A 15,129-nucleotide genomic window follows, 5' to 3' on the forward strand; every position below is an offset into this window, starting at 1 on the left:
GGGCCCCGACAGAGGCCCTCAGCAGGCAGCTGGGGAGAACACAGGCTTCGTTTGGAGCTGGCCGACAGCGGCTTCCCTCCCGGCCCCTCCTGGCTAGGCTGGCCCCCAACACACAGGGGTCTGGGGTTCCTGGTCAGGGTGGGAGGGGGGTGCAGGTTCCAGGAGGCCTGAGGGAGGCAGGGTCTTCCAATCCCCTCACCCCAGGCCCCCATTCCTGTTCAGGCACCTTTATCTCACAGCAGAACCCTGTCTGCCCCCCTGCCCCCCATTAGTACTCGCTCCTGATGTGCTCACAGGTTGCCCAGCACCCTGGGCGTTTCCGGCTATTCCAGCCATAAAAGGACACAAAGTTCAGCCTGAGGCTCGGCCCAACTCCACGCCCCAGGGCCCCTCCGCCCCCCGCAGCCCCCTCCTGTCTGTAGTGGGGCCATAGCTTCAGCAGGCCATGAGTTCTGTAAGATTCCCCACCCCCACCCCCAATTTTGCTGGTGCCTGCCATGTACCATGGCAGGGTCTGGTCCAGCCTCGGGCTCCCAGGCCAGGGGTCGCCTTTGAGCCCCTTGCGGTGCTGGGCCTCCAGGCACAGGCACTTGTCTGTCTGACCTCTTTATCTGTGGCTTTTTACGGCAGGGTCCTGTTTTGTCTGAACCCGGGACCCAGCGCGGGGGCCTGGACTGGCACTAAGGGTCTGGAGTCACCGCCCCACCCAGGTCTGCTTCCTTATGGAGCTGTAGGGCCTGAATGTGGGGACCCCAGGAGCCCCTGCCCTCCTCGCCCAGTGTTGGCCTGAGATGGCAGCCCCTAAGGTCATACCCTGACAGTCCTCATGGGCCAGCCCATCAGTAGGCCAGAAGGGACACATCAGGGCTGGTCCCCTGGTGTGCTGGGAGGGGCCCGCTGCTCCGGAGGCTGCAGGCCCAGGCTTCTGGGGGGGTGGGGGGGGGGGCGGGGGCGGGATGGGGAGGGGCAGCTGGCAGGGAGCCCTCCACTTTCAGACAGGCCTTGCATGGACAGCAAAGGGGCCCCTCCTCTGGCTCATCCCCTGTCCAGGCCGCTCTCAGGGGGGGCAGTCCAGCCCATAGAGTGCCAGCTCGCAGGGCCACATACACCTGGAGGTTCTGCAGACCCCTGCCGGCCTCCATTTCCCCACTTGTCCAGCTTTTGTGACCCTGTCCCTCCCTCAGCGCTCCGCCCAGTGGGTGGGGAGGTTCCTGGGTCAACCTCAGCTCGAGGTTGATGTTCCTGTGAGATCATGGAGCTCCATGGCGGCAGGGGAGGGCCACCATGTTCCCATACATTCCCTCCCCAGAGCAGGGACAGGAGGTGCCTGTTTATAAAATGGATGAGGGGTCCCCACCCTCTTCTTGCCTCTCCCCCCGCCCCCCACAATCAGCTGATCATTGTCCTGAGAAGGTTCTCCAGCCCCAGGGCCAGATGGATGTGGGGTTCACCTCATGATGGGCTGGCATCCTGATGGAAGGAGTGGAGTGAGAGGAGGAACAGCCAGGCTGGGCCCCAAAGGTGGATGAAGACTGAGGGAGGCCTGTGCCCGCCCAGCAGCCAAGAGGCCCCAGGCCACCTGGCAGGCAGCCTGCTCCTGGTGCACCCTTGGGAGAGAGGGCCCTGGGGCTCTCAGCAGCCACCTCCTACCGCCTCCTGTAGCCTAGCTGGTGGCCTCAGAACCTCCTTCTATGAGGCCCCGGCATCTGCTCAGCTGGCCAGCCTGCAACTCCAGCCACCTCACCTAGCTCAGGACCTCAGCCAGCTCCCCAGGCTCTGGTGATTCCAGACGCTGCTCCTGCCAGGGCCCTGGGGGCCTTACTGCCCCAGAATCCTTGCTCAGGAGGAAGCAGCCATGGGAGGAGACGCCAGAGAAGGCTCCACAGAGGAGGCAGCAGTGATGGGATCAGGGGGGTGGGCAGAAGGTTCTGTGTGGCCAGGGGAACACATGGCAGGAGAGAAACAGACTCAGAGGGGGCTATAAGGTAGGGCAGCCTGATGGCTCCAACCTGGGGGATGGATGGAGGCCTTCTGTTCCCCTAGGCCCATGCCTGCAGGGAGTGGGGTGTGACTGCTCCGTCACTGCCTGGCCCCAACTTCAGCCACATCTAAGGGTGAGGTATGGAGCTCCCCGGGCTCCTGCAGGCCCTGGGACACATCGAGGTGTGGTCTTCCTCCACCATCCAGCTCATTCCAGACAATCGAGGGGATGCCGGGAATCCCAGAAAATCAGCTCATCAGACCTGGACTGTGTGTTCATCCGAGGGCACGACTCGCTCCCACCCGAATTGCCACCCTCTGACACCCATGGAATTTAGCATGTTTCCTGCTAGAATCAGTTCCGAGAGGGCTGACGTCTGCATTTGCTCTCTGGACTCCCCAGTGTCCAGCCCGGCACCCAGTAGGTGTTTTACGAAGGTCTCCAAGGCAGTGGTGCCGGCACAGCCTTTAATAAGCAAACTATCGCTTGACCGGGAGGCACACTCCACAGCATGTAGAGATGCCCCGCCCACCCTGCCCAACACCCACTCCCACCCTCTCATCTCAAACTTTTCAGTGTGAACACTTGGTTGTACCCATCCCCACCAGGCCAGGCCCCCAGATCTGTCTTGCTCCTGCCACACCCCTCAGCTCAGTGTCTGCATGCAATTGGTGTTCAATCACTACACAGTCATCGCGCAAACATACTGGCATCCACCTCAGCTGTGAGGGCGAGGTCAGGCTCAGGGGGTCTGGGGAGTGAGTGCCATCAAGCGCTGGCGGTGGCACTCAGGCGGCTAGAGCTCAGTGGCAGGCTTGACCAGGTGGCCGCTGAAGGTGATGTAGAGGTCCCCGTGCTCACCGTAGATGGCGTTGTCTTGGTCACGCTTGAACATGCGCACCCAGACCGTGTCACCCGCGGCTAGCGGCAGCAGCAGGCTCTGGGTCTGCATGACGCTGCGCTCGCTTGGCTGCGCGTACAGCACGGCGGTGGCCTGCTGGTTGCACATGATGTGCAGGTAGGTTTCCTTGTAATTCCAGGTGTGCACGGTGAGGCTCAGGAAGTACACACCAGGCACAGTGCAGAGGAAGTGGCCCGATGCCAGGTCAAAGGCGCCGTCCAGGTTCACCAGCTCCGTGTCAAAGGGCACAGCCTGGAAGGCATCGGTGCTGTGCAGCCCCTCGCGCCGACCGACGGAGAAGGCTGCGTAGGCACGCTGGCATGGGGTGCCCGGCAGCCCCACCTGCCCCTTCTGGCCCTTGTGGCCCCGGAGACCCGGGGAGCCTGGTGGGCCCTCCTTCCCGCTCCTACCGGAGCGACCTCTGACCCCTGCCTCACCCTTCTCACCTGCAGGGGAACAAGCAGAAACCTCTGGTCAAGGCTTGGGGTCCATTTGCTGGCCATGTGGCCTAGTGGATGACCTCACTTCCCCGAACCTCAGTCTCCTTATCGTAAGATGGGTGTTAACCCACCCCTCACACAGGGCAATGAGAGGCCACACCCCGAAGTTGTGGCTGTTCTGGAGCCTGTACAGATGATCAAGTGGGGAGGGAGGGACAGTGGGAATGACGGGGGTCCAGGCAGCTGAACTGGGCGTTGAAAGATGAGAGGGCTGGGAAGTTGGTACCCAAGTCCAACTTTCTGGGGGCCTGCTGTTCAACCCCAGGATGAGGCCCTCTTGAGCTCAGCCTCTCTTGCCTTCTCCCAAGGGGGTCCCAACCCTCCCACCCCCACCTCCCGTGGGTGCTGGGCCGGGAGGGCTGACACAGAGTGGGTGAGCAAATGGAAGGGACCCTCAGTTTCCCCTCTCTTCACAGCCCCTCTCCAAGCACCTTGCTTCCCGCTTGAGGGGTGGCTGGGGGCTGACGACCTTGACAAGGTGTCCCACCTGGGCCCCAGGTGCCTTCCCAGAGCCACTCTGCCCAATCAGGGCCTCAGAGCTTTGTCCTACCCCTTCATTCCTCTGCCTCTCAGGGTGGGGTCCCTTGTGCGGGCAGGGAACAGGGTGGGGCCACCTCTCTGTGACACTACCTTTGAGGATTGAGATGTCGATGGTGGGCCGCACACGGGGCAGCTGCACCCACTTCTCCCCATCACTCTCAGGGGTGTATGAGCCGGGGGCAGCTGGGGGCCAGGCCGGGCGGCAGCAGTGCACACACGGCCGATGGGGCAGCCCCAGCCTGGGCCAGGCCCCTGCAGGCAGCGCCAGGAGGAGCAGAAGGCCAGGGGCTGCCATCTGGGCTGGAGCCTAGGAGAGGGGAGAGGGGGGGAGGGCATCTGAGAAAAGAGAAACCCAGTTGAGCCCCCAGACCCCACAGCAGCGGGTGGTGCCCCCTTGTCTGGGAAGCCAGCAGATGGGATCAGTGTGGGGTACACAGTTGGGGGCCCTTGAGGTGCCACAGTGGGCAGGGCCAGAGTCTCATCCTGCACCGGACAGAGGCCTGGCATGCCCTTCTTAGATTCTTAGCCCCCGGCCCTGACAGACATCATTAATAGATTCCCACACTCTTTCACCCAGACCTGGATGTGGCCTCAGAATCTTCCTCACACAGCACCACCAGGACTGCCACCAACCTGAGGGCCTGCACAGGGGACAGCTCACACCTGCCCTTCCAGAGCTCCTGGCAAAGTGGCCCAGGCAGCCCCGCCCAGTCTGAGCTGGTACTGCCAGGCTCCTTCTTAGGGGCTGCTCCCTCTGTACACCTCCATCCTCCCAGGGCCTTAACTCTGGGCTGTAGCAGGCACCCTAAGTGCCTGCAGCCGGGGAGTCCTGGTACCCAAAGCCCCTATGGCTGGGGACCTTGCACCTGGCAGATGGCGGAGGTGGGGCTCTGATTCCACCCTCCAAAGCCCTCACCCTCCTGTGCAGGCAGAGCCCTGGTGGTGATGGGGGAGGAGGGGGCGCAGCTTCAAGGAAGTGCAGTTCCCCAACCCCTGAGGCTGGGCCTGGGTCCTGGTTGGGTGGGGTCTATGTGGGGCAGTTTCTTCCTGCTGCCCAGCTGGGCAGAGAGCAGCCCTCTAGTCCTAAGCTCCCAGGAGAGAGGAGGAGGGCTTCTTGGAAGCCTACCCCATGTGGTCCCCCACTCTGTGATGGAGACGATGGTCTTTAACCCCCACCAGTCCTGGGCCTCCTGCCTCCTAACACCCTCCCCTAGGAAACCCTGCCTGACACCTGGCTTGCCCATGCCAGGTAAGGCACCACTTCCCGGTTCAACCAGCAGCTGCTGGGGCCCCTGGGTGAGTCCCACAAGCATCTGGGCCTCCGTTTCCCCTAGCAAGTGGGCTCTGGTCTCCCCAGAGGCTGCATCTGGGAGGCTCAGCCAAAGGCAGACGTGTGAGGTAAGGGTCTTCTCTCTTCTCTGTAGCCCGACCTTGCTGAGCAAAGACCCAGGCACCCTCCTCCAGGGAGCCCTCTGGAGCTGCAGTCCAGTGCAAGGTCCTTCCTCTTGCACAGTGGGTCCGAGACCCACTTTCAGGCTTAGCTTCCCTGGCAGATGGGACCCCGTCTCTCCACCCACCCCAGCGCCCAGGAGACCCTGACTAGTCCTCCCAGCCTCACTGGACCCTGCAAGACCCTCCTGGATTCCTCCCATGGAGGGATCGGACAGGAGTGGGTGTCTCCAGGGGACCCCACCTCGCCCCTCTGGCAGTCTGGAGTCCTGGGCATCCTAGCCACCTGGCCTGCCCTGAAGACAGCCTGGGCTGGAGCCTCCTTCTTGCTGGGGTCTCAGGGGGAGCACTGTGAATACCCCACCCGCCCCCATGCTCCCTGTTACCATTTCACCGTCGGTGCTGCTGCCTGTCTGGCTGTCTCCAGCGTCACTGCCCAGCAGCCTGTGAAAGAGCCCTTTCATGCCCGCACCAGGCGCCCACGGCTTCCCCTGGGCCATCCAAGACCAACAGGCCTTGGGCCAGCTTCAGAGCCTCTGCAGGAGCTCACGGGGCCCTGCCGCCTGCCCTCCACCAACTGACTACCTGCCAACGGGTCTATAGCCTTGCCACGGGGGCTCCAGGGTCCTCCTGCCAGCCCTGTGCCCTTGTGTGGCTCTGGGGGTCGGGAACGTCTGGGACTGACTGGTGGGTTGGGAGATGGTGCCATGGGCTGGCTGCCTCCTCCATCTGGGGTGCAATGACTTAGGGGAGAGTTGGGGAGGCCGAAGCCACAGCTGGGAGGAGACTGGTCAGAGGGCTTGGAGCCAAAGTGGGCTGGGGCAGACCAGGGCCCACCTGGTAATAGCCACAGCCTTCTGTCTCTGGCTGGGAAGTGAGGGCTGGGGCTGGTGGATGGAGCTCAGGAAAGCAGCGTCAGGCCAGACCCTTGGTGTCGGCCCCGGCCTCCCCTGTACCCTTCCAGGTCAAGGTGCCCAGCAGAGCGAGAAGCCTGCTGTGACAGAAGCCTAGCCTTTCCGTGGATAAGGGCTGTGTCCCTGTTATGCCCACTGGTGGGAATGACTCATAGGGCCCCCAAGCAGTGGCAGGCAGGGCTGGGCCCACCGTGAGCCTAAAGCTGAGCCCACACCAGAGCCTGGCCTCATCCCTGCTTTGGGTCTGGACAGCTGGACACTGGGTCCAGGTGCAGAAGCCTGCACCTTGGCCTCTGAACATGGGGACACGCGATTCCTGTGAAGTGTACCCACACACACACCAATCCAGCCACCTGTGGGCGAGGCACCAGCCATGGCCTGGGACCAGGCGGGCTGTGGGTGGCCGGGGCAGCTCACCCAGTTCTGCTGTTCCAGCCCTCCTCACTGATGACCAGGGAGGGGCAAGGATGGGGGAGGTGAGAGGGAGGTTGAGGTGCCCCACCTATGGGGGGCTTCTTGTGCAGGATGAGGGTGAGTGTGGCTGGTGAGGGGCGCGGATGGGGGCTACAGCTGTCTTCACCGGGAGGGTGGCACAGACAGAGGGGGTGTGAAGACCCCAGGCCCTGAGCGATGGCTCGCCGCCCTGCAGCTCCTGCAGCCCCAGTGCCCTGTGGTTTGGCTTTGAGACTCAAGGCAGCTCAGCCGGCGGCCTCAGGGCGGTGAGTGGCTGACACCCCTGCCTCTCATCACCCAGTTCCTGTGGAGTTGATGGGCCCAGGGCAGGCTTGGGGCTCTTCTCTGCCCACCCAAGTATTGCCTCTGCGGCTCCCAGAGAAAGGCAGGCGCTGGAGCTCTGCATCTGAGCCTTGGTGTCCCCACCTGTACATGGTCCCAATGGGCTCAGAAGTGGCCGGAGTGTACCAGATGGACATGGGTGAAGCCAGAGGCCTCACCACGCTGCAGGGCTGATGTCCCTCCCCGGGCCTCCTGCCGCCCTCTCCCTGACTCCAACAGGCAGAGCAGCCCCCCAGCAGTGATGGGCATTCACTGTGAGTCCCCTTGGGGGAGGGGATGGTGAGTTAAATGTGCCGGCATGTGGGGGGTGGGTCTGGGCTGAGCCAGGCCTCTGGGACCCGGGCTGGGGTGTGTGGCTGCAGCAGGCAGGCAGGCCAGGCTCTGAGCGGAGAGTCAGCAAGCACCAAGGGTGACTCAGCGGGTGGCAGGACGAGGACGAGGCTCCCGGACAGAAATAGCCATCGCTTGGACATGCTGCCCCGCATCTCCGTGACAACGGGAAGGTGGCTGAGCGTTGTGGCCCCACGGGGTCAGCTGACCACAGAGGGTCTGGGGGGGCTGAATCCCGGCTGGAGGCAACTGGCCAGCCTGGGGTGACATTGCTGTCTATCTCCACCCCAAGCCCCACAGAAAGCCCCAGGCATTCGATGTGTGACCTGGAGCCATGGCTCAGCTCCAGGGCCTGGTCATTGGTCTCTACAGGGCGGCAAAACGTGCAGCCTCACAGATGGCACAGGGGACTACAGACAATGGAACCCCCCCTGCCACCCTCCCTGCTGGTGTCACCACCAAGCTGTAGAGATAATGAGCTTCGGACAGCCCCCCTCACTTAGCTCCATCAGCTGCCACCCTCCAGGAGGCAGGACAAGACGACCCCGGCGCTGATGGGGACACTGCCTCGGCCATGGGTGATGATGGCGGTCTGCGTGGCAGCAGTTTGCACAGTGGGAGTTATTATCTCCGGCCTCTTAATGGACGTGTCCCTGAGTGTCCTGTCTATGAGCTGCCGCCGGGAAAGAGACAGCAGCCGGGGGTGGGGGGACATTGTGGGCACAGCAAGGGGGGCTTCAGTGCCACTCCCCCCTCCACAAAGTGCCTGGCCCTCCCGGGGGACTGCAGTTCTCCCAGAGCCGTGGACACAGGGTGCAGGCGGCGTGGGACCAGGTGGGCAGCAGGGGCCCTGCGTTTCCTCACACCCACACCCACACCCACACCCACACTCACACCCACACCCACACCCACACCCACACCCACACCCACACCCACACCCACACCCACACCCGAAGCACTAGCTGGCTAAGGAGGGGGCTGGACAAGGACACTGGCCACCTAAAGGTGGCCGAGGTGGCTGGGCATGGAGGCAACCCACAACCTTGACTTCCCCACCCCCAGCTCAGGGTCTGCCTCCCAGTGCCCACCCTGTGCCAGGCGGGGGTGGCAGGGGTTTTCCCAGGAGGTCATTGGCCTGGCCGGGGGTTCTCCAGGGGTGTTGAGCCGCTGCGTGGATGCCCAAAGCCCCGGGGCCAAGTCCTCAGGGGAGAGCAGGCTGACAGTGTGTCCCGACAGCTGTGCCCGGTTCACCTCCCAATACCGGGGGGAGAGCCCATGGAGGACAAAGAGCAGGTTACTGCTGCCGTGACCAGAGGCTGTGACGAGTGGTGTGGCCTCCGTGGATGAGAGGTGACCCTTACTCGGAAGCATCCTGCCGGTGGCCCAGGTGGGCAGAGAAACCACCTGTGCCTGGGCCATGGCTTGGAGCCGGGAGGGGCCTGGCCTCACGTGGTCAGCTGGGTGATGAGGTGGAGCCTCTCCTCGGCTGACCCCTCTCCACGGGTGACAACTGAGCGTGCCCTGGGCATGAGGAACTGACTTAGCGAAGGCTCCACTCTGAGCCCCATGCCACAGGTAGAAAGCAAACGTGCTCTTTATTTGAGGGGCGGGGGACAGGTCCCTGCCCGAATCTGGCCAAGGACAGTTGGGAGGCTGTGCCATGGTGCCAGCCCTGGTCACTGGTAGCCAGCCAGTTGGAGGATGGTGGGGTAGCGGGCGCGGTGGGTCATGCACTTCTGGCTGTCAATAAAGATGCTGTTGTTTTTGACGGCGATGTCCTTCTCCAGGCTCATGCGTGTGTCCTCCAGGTTGCGCAGCGACTGCTCCGCTTCTAGAAGCTTCTCCTTCAGTGCTGTGAGGGACCTGTTCAGCTCCTCTACCTCACTCACCAGCCTGGGGGATTTGGTGGAAGGAGGTATGAGCTTGGCTGCTCACCAGAACACCAGGCCTTTGGGCTGGGAGGGGGCAAGACCTGAGATTCAAAGGCTAGAAACCCTGGTGAGCAGTCCTGGCCAAGATGCTCAGCCATAGGAGGCCCTCAAAGGTCCTACACGTTAGCCCACCAGCTGAGCTGGGGCCTGGCCTGGGGCCAGGGCTCTGAGAGGCCCGAAGGCCCCCTGAGGCTCCTTCTAGTCCTGGCATTCAGAAGCAGGATGGACCCTTGGAGCAGAGCGAAGCCCCCGTTTTCTGAACAAAATCAAGAAACAGGAAGGGAGGCAGGCCAAGGCGGGTGGCGTGGGGGGTGGTTTTACTCCCAAGGGCAGCTCAGTCAGTTAGAAAAACAAAAGACATGATCCCACCCATGGCCGCAGCCCAGGGCGAGGGTCCCCTGTGCCACCAGAGGTGTGACTGGCCTGTGAGGCAGGACTCAGCCGCTCAGACCCCGAGATTCCTCCCTGGGAAGACTGCGCAGCACCGGGTGAAGTGGGGCGTGCCCGCGGGCCCTGGCACCCCAAGTCCTGACACAGTGCCCCTCCGTGGCCCATGCAGTGCCCAGCCGTGCCGGGAGGGAGTGGGGTGTGCAAATGCCTGCGTGTGTGAGCTGTGCCAGTGTGAGACCCCAGTGTCTCCTCAACTCACCTACGGGTCTGTGTGCATAGGGAAGGGGTGTCATGGGGGTCCCAGAGGCCGAGGGGCCCGGGCAGCACCTGGGTGGGGGAGGGGTGGGGGTCTGGCTCGCCCCAGGATTGCACCTGAACTGGGCGGTATCGCGGCACAGCTCCACGTTGGGCCGCTGCGAGCGCTGGTACAGGCGGGTCTGAGCCACCTTCAGAGGCACCTCCTTGTTCTTGATGGCCAGCTTCAACTCGGCCACGTTGTGCTCCTGGTCTGAGATCTCTCGGAGCGTCTGCACACAGGACAGTCCCCATGGGCCCCAGGCAAGGCAGGCTGCCAGGATGGGCCTGGCCTCGTCCCTGAGCCCTGGGGCTGTCCAGCGAGCAACCTGTCCACTGGCTCTGGAGGAGGCGTGGAGGCCGGGGGCGGGGGGGGGGGGGGGGAGGGTGCACAGCTCCCTTGGCCCGCGGAAGGGCACGGGGTGGGAGGGAGTTGAGACAGCAAAGCTGGTGGTCAACAACCAGAGAGACTTGGAAGCAGCAAAAGCGACCCTAACAGCCTGGGGTCAGAGCCCTGCGGGGGCCAGACCACCTCCTCCCCTCTTCTCTCCCGCTCGCACCTGACCGTCCCTCCTGGTTAGTCACCCAGGTGGCAGTGCCAGTTGGCAAACACCAACGTCACCTGGGTTCTCATTGGCTTAGAGACGGTGCGGGAAGGGAAGGAGGCCCTGCCTCTGGGGTCCCTCAGGACGGAGGGGCAGAGCAGGGGCAGGGGCCCGGCCGGGTCCTGACCAGGGCATAGTGGCCAGCGGGGCGGGAGAGGAGGGGCACAGGAGCCCGGTCTCTCTCGCTGTGGGCACCCAGACCCCAGGGCTGGGCTGGACGCGGCCTGGGTGCATCCGCGCACCTTGTTCAGGTGATGCTCCAGCTTGTGGCGCGCGTCCTCCAGCTCCTCCAAGCGGCGCCCGAAGGCCAGGTTCACCGAGTCGCACTGCAGCCGCAGGTCCTCGGCCGTGTCCCGCAGGATGCAGTCAATGAGCCCCCGCAGGTTGAAGGAGGCCAGGCGCTCGCGCTCGGCGCGCTGCAGGTTTTCCTGTGTGAACTTGGCCCAGGTCTCCGGCGTGGAGGCGCTGTGGGCGGGGAGCGGGTGGAGCGGGGGTCTTTGGGTGCACCTGCCAACGCTCTGGGTCCCGCCAGGCCCTCCTCGCGCCCCGTCCCCGCGCCCCTTACCGTCCTGCGCCTCCAGCGACCACTACCCCAGCTCTGCCTGGCGCCCTCCAGCGCCGCCCAGCGTCCTCTGTGCCTCCTGGTCCCCAGCTGCACCCAGTGCCTGGAGCCTCTCCCCGCACCCCAACCCCTCCCCACGGGCTGGGCTAGGATAGGCGGTGGTCTCGCGCTCCCTACTGGCCGCTCTCGGAGCTGCACGCCAGTTGTCCTTGTCCTGGAGTTTCCCAGGCTTCCCCTGACCGCCCCCCCCCACCTCCCACCCTTGTGCCTCAGCCCCGCCCACCCACTCCACCCCGGTCCGTCTCCCTCCGCAGCCCCTCGGCCCCTCTGGTGCCTGTGTGATGCTGAGCACTAGGGCAGGAGTCCTGATCGAAGCCCATCCCCAGGAGCAGAACTGCAGGCTCTATGGTGAGGGCCTGGGGGGTGGGGGTAGGGGAAGGGGGCGGGAGGACCCCCAGGAGCCAGACGCCAGACGGGATGAGGGGGGCAGGGAGGACAAAGGTGTGGGGACAGGGTGTTTGTGCGGAGCGGGGCTGGGGGCCCACCTCTCCTCGAACTTGGTGGAGTGCGGGTGGAACTGCACCTCCGTGCTCTGGTTGTTGTATCCGGCACAGGTCTCGTCAATGTTGTAGGCCTCCACCTTGTCGGACCAGTCCATCTCGCACAGCTCCTTGTGCTCCCGGTTCAGCCTGGGGGCACGGGCAGGGCTTGAATCTGTGCAGAGGGGGGAGCTGGGCCTGCTGGGCACTGGGCAGGGCAACCCCCCACACAGCAGGCACACCTCCTCTGCCCAGCGTAGGGTCCTCAGGCCACCGAGGCCACCGAGCCAGCAGTGTCCAAGCACAGCTGCCCCTCCGCCCCAGGATGCTGGCCTGGGCCACATGGAAGCCCGGGCTCCCCGGCCGTGCAGGAATCTGCTGCTCCCCCATCCCCTGGTGCCCTGCCAGCCTGCACTCCTGGCTGTGACCAGGGACAAGGCCCCGCCCCGCCTCTCTGAGCCTCAGGGCCTGGTAACCCTGACTTCCTGCCCAAAGCCAGCCTGAGGGGTGGGGGGCCAGGGGTCACCCTGGGGGCTGGAGACCCACCTGATCTGGTTCACCGCCTGCATGATGGTCCTTTTCAGCAGCTCCTGAATGTTCCGGATGAGCTCAGTCTCCTGGGGGAGAAGACCCCGTCCCTGGTGAAGGTCTGCTGACCGCGGGCGGCAGGGCTGCTGCGGCCCACAGCCAACCTCTTCGATGCCCAGGAGGGGCTGAGATTTGGGGTGACACCCAGGGGAGCTTGGGGCTCAGCTGGTACTTGGCCCCTGGCTGAGTGGCTTGGCCTTGGGCCTTGTTGACCCCTGCTCTCTTTTCTGGAAAATGGGGGACGAGCCCACTCTTCCTCGTAAGGTTTACTCTGGGCTTTTGACCATTCTATTTGGTGCATTGTGTGGGGTCTTTTCTTCTGGGGGCACAGCACCTCTAGGCTCTGGGGGCTGTTCCTGCAGCCTGCCCAGGGCACTGAGGGCATCAGCCCCTGGACAGCCAGGCCTACAGCCTCTTCAGACCTAGGCCCCTGGGGACGAGGAGCCCTCGTGAGTGGGGCCTCCCCTTGGGGCCACGGCACAGAGAGGCCTTCCCCCCACTGAGGACACAGGGGGTTCCCTGCCGCTCTTTGTGCTACCCCGACTGCTTCCTTTTCTATAGACAGACAACCCTTCCCCCTGATTCGAAGTTTCGCCTCCATTCGTGCCCTTAACCCGTGTGTGTCCGGGTCTGTCCCCTGGTCTGTGTTCCTCTTTGGGCCACTCGAGTGGTCCATGCACTACTGGGCCAGTGGCCTGGGTTCAAGACAGAGGGGCCACATCCTGAGGCTTGGGAGGTTCCTGAGCAGCTGAGTGTGGGGGTCAGTTGAGGGGAGTCAGAGAAGGGGGTTGGCAACCTGGGGGAGGGCAGGAAGGTGACGGAAGGGACTCAGGTTCTGGCCTGAGCGTGGGGGGATGGTGCAGGGGATGCCTTGAGGGATGCTCTGAGGCAGCGGTTTGTCTCCGAATCCCTCGTGCATGCCCACACCTTGTTCACAGGTGCGGCCCCCAGGCTGGGAGGTGTGGGAACTCTGCCCCACCAGGATCAGCCTCCTGGACTGATTCTTCTTAGGGGGCTGCCCAAGGACAGGTCCTGCCGGGTTGAGGGTGGGGATCCTTGTGGAATAAATGTAGCCTCCACCCTTTTCTCGCTCCATCACAACACACTACTGGCTGGTGCCACCACACGTGTCCTTGGGGGAGGGCGCTCAGCCGCCTGGGGCTCAGGGTCAGGCTTAATTCGCATGCCCAGGGTGACCCAAGGGGCTGCCCAGCAGGTACAGAAGTTGAGGTCACCAAGGGATCATTCAGTGGTGCCCCAGGCCCTGACCATGCCCATTCTCCAATCTCAGACGGCTGCCCCCAGGACTCAGCCCAGGCCCCTCCCATACTCAGGGTGTACATAGAGGGGTGTCAGGGCTGGTGGGGTGGACTGGCTGGGCCCCTCCCTGCCTCCGAGGCCTCTGCCTGTCCCATCCACAGATAAACGACCCCAACACATATCTTAGGTATAAATCCTGCCACAGCGTGGGCCCTGCCTCACCCCCGTGTGAACAATGATTGGGGGCGGAACTGCAGGGGCGCTGGACAGGAGATTGGGACAAGTGGGCAAGTGCCAAGCTTCAGCCCCAGCCCTCGGATGTGTTTGAGCCCCCACACTGGGGCTCCCAGGCCACAGTGCCCCCAACCCAGCATGTCTGGGCTGTGGTGCCCCTTGCAGGGGGCCCAGCCTTACCCCAAGCCTACTGTGGGAAGGCAGACCAGACTCACACCTGCAGGGAGGGACAATGCCTCCCTCGTGGGCCGCCGCGCCCTGACCCGCCCCCAGCCCAGGCTGCCCCAGCACCCAGGCAGTTCTAGTCCCCGGCCTAGTCCCAGCTTCTCTGTGCCTGTGTGTGCAGAGGGGCCCGGGCACCAAGGCCTCCGCCAGCCCGTGTCCTGGGGGTACACCTGTGTCCACCATCAGGCTCTCTGCAGGTCCTCCCCCTGGCAGAAAGGTGAGGGTGGCCCGGGTGCAGGTCCCCGAGAGCCCCAGGGGTTCACACCTTCAGCAGCTCCATCTCCACGTAGTCGCGAACGAGGTCGGGGTGCTGGCGGCGCTCGCGGCACTGCAGGTTGTCGGTGGAGATGGCGAAGGGCACCGCTGTGGCGTCCAGGGCGCGCTCCAGCCGCAGCTTCTGGGCCAGCAGCAGGTCAGTCTCCGCCACCAGCTCGCCCACCTCCCGCTGCAGCTCCGACTTCCAGCAGTGCATGTCCTGCAGGCGCTCGCCCACCTTCCGGGTGGAGTCCTCCTGCGTCCGCTGCGCCAGGGCCTCCGTCTCCGCGGCCAGCTGCTTGCTCTCATGGCGCTGCCGCTCCGACTGGTCGCGGTCGGCGAAGGCCTGGTGGTAACTGGCGTAGCAGTTCTGGAACCACTCATCCACCAGATACTTGGCTGTGCGGAAGCCGGCAGTGGCCAGGCCGGAGGACGTATGGGCACCGGTGTTGCGGGCCACATCGTACAGCTTGGGGGGCAGCTCACACGCCGGCACTGTCTGCGGGGCCGGCTGCTTGGTCAGGAGCACGTCCGTCTGAGCCATGGTGCCACTGGCCTGGGCACAGGTGGGTGGGTAGGGCACTTGGCACGGTCAGCAGAGCAGCTCTGGCCACTCTGTCCCCAGCGCAGGAATTCTCCTAGTCTCCTGGCGACAGGTACATGCCAAGCCCTCCTGTTGCTGGGCAACAGGGACCCCTCCCCCAGCGGCCCTCTTAAAGGGCCAGGCAGGTCCTAACCCCACCCATCCTGGCTGGCATCTGTCAGAGGAGGCATTGTGCCTGGGCCGGGCCTCTCAGCTCCTGCCTGTCTCACTTGTCCCCGTGAGATCTCTCTCT

The 15,129-nt window shown here is 64.2% G+C and overlaps 2 protein-coding genes across 2 annotated transcripts; both read right to left on the minus strand.

The window, feature by feature from the left end:
• Positions 1-2,777: 2,777 nt before the first annotated feature.
• Positions 2,778-4,217, minus strand: C1QTNF8 (C1q and TNF related 8). Its single transcript, XM_054714222.1, has 2 exons — positions 4,013-4,217; positions 2,778-3,328 (listed from the first exon to the last, which is right to left on the minus strand). Exons 1-2 carry the CDS (start codon positions 4,215-4,217, stop codon positions 2,778-2,780), a joined length of 756 nt encoding a protein of 251 aa, XP_054570197.1.
• Positions 4,218-8,986: 4,769 nt separating this feature from the next.
• TEKT4 (tektin 4) lies at positions 8,987-14,929 on the minus strand. Its single transcript, XM_008157636.3, has 6 exons — positions 14,304-14,929; positions 12,278-12,348; positions 11,738-11,881; positions 10,873-11,095; positions 10,104-10,258; positions 8,987-9,303 (listed from the first exon to the last, which is right to left on the minus strand). The coding sequence occupies exons 1-6, from the start codon at positions 14,835-14,837 to the stop codon at positions 9,087-9,089; spliced, it is 1,344 nt and encodes a 447-aa protein (XP_008155858.2). The 5' UTR covers positions 14,838-14,929; the 3' UTR covers positions 8,987-9,086.
• Positions 14,930-15,129: the final 200 nt, after the last annotated feature.

Source organism: Eptesicus fuscus, chromosome 4, assembly GCF_027574615.1.
Source record: "Eptesicus fuscus isolate TK198812 chromosome 4, DD_ASM_mEF_20220401, whole genome shotgun sequence".
In the NCBI taxonomy this organism is placed as follows: domain Eukaryota; kingdom Metazoa; phylum Chordata; class Mammalia; order Chiroptera; family Vespertilionidae; genus Eptesicus; species Eptesicus fuscus.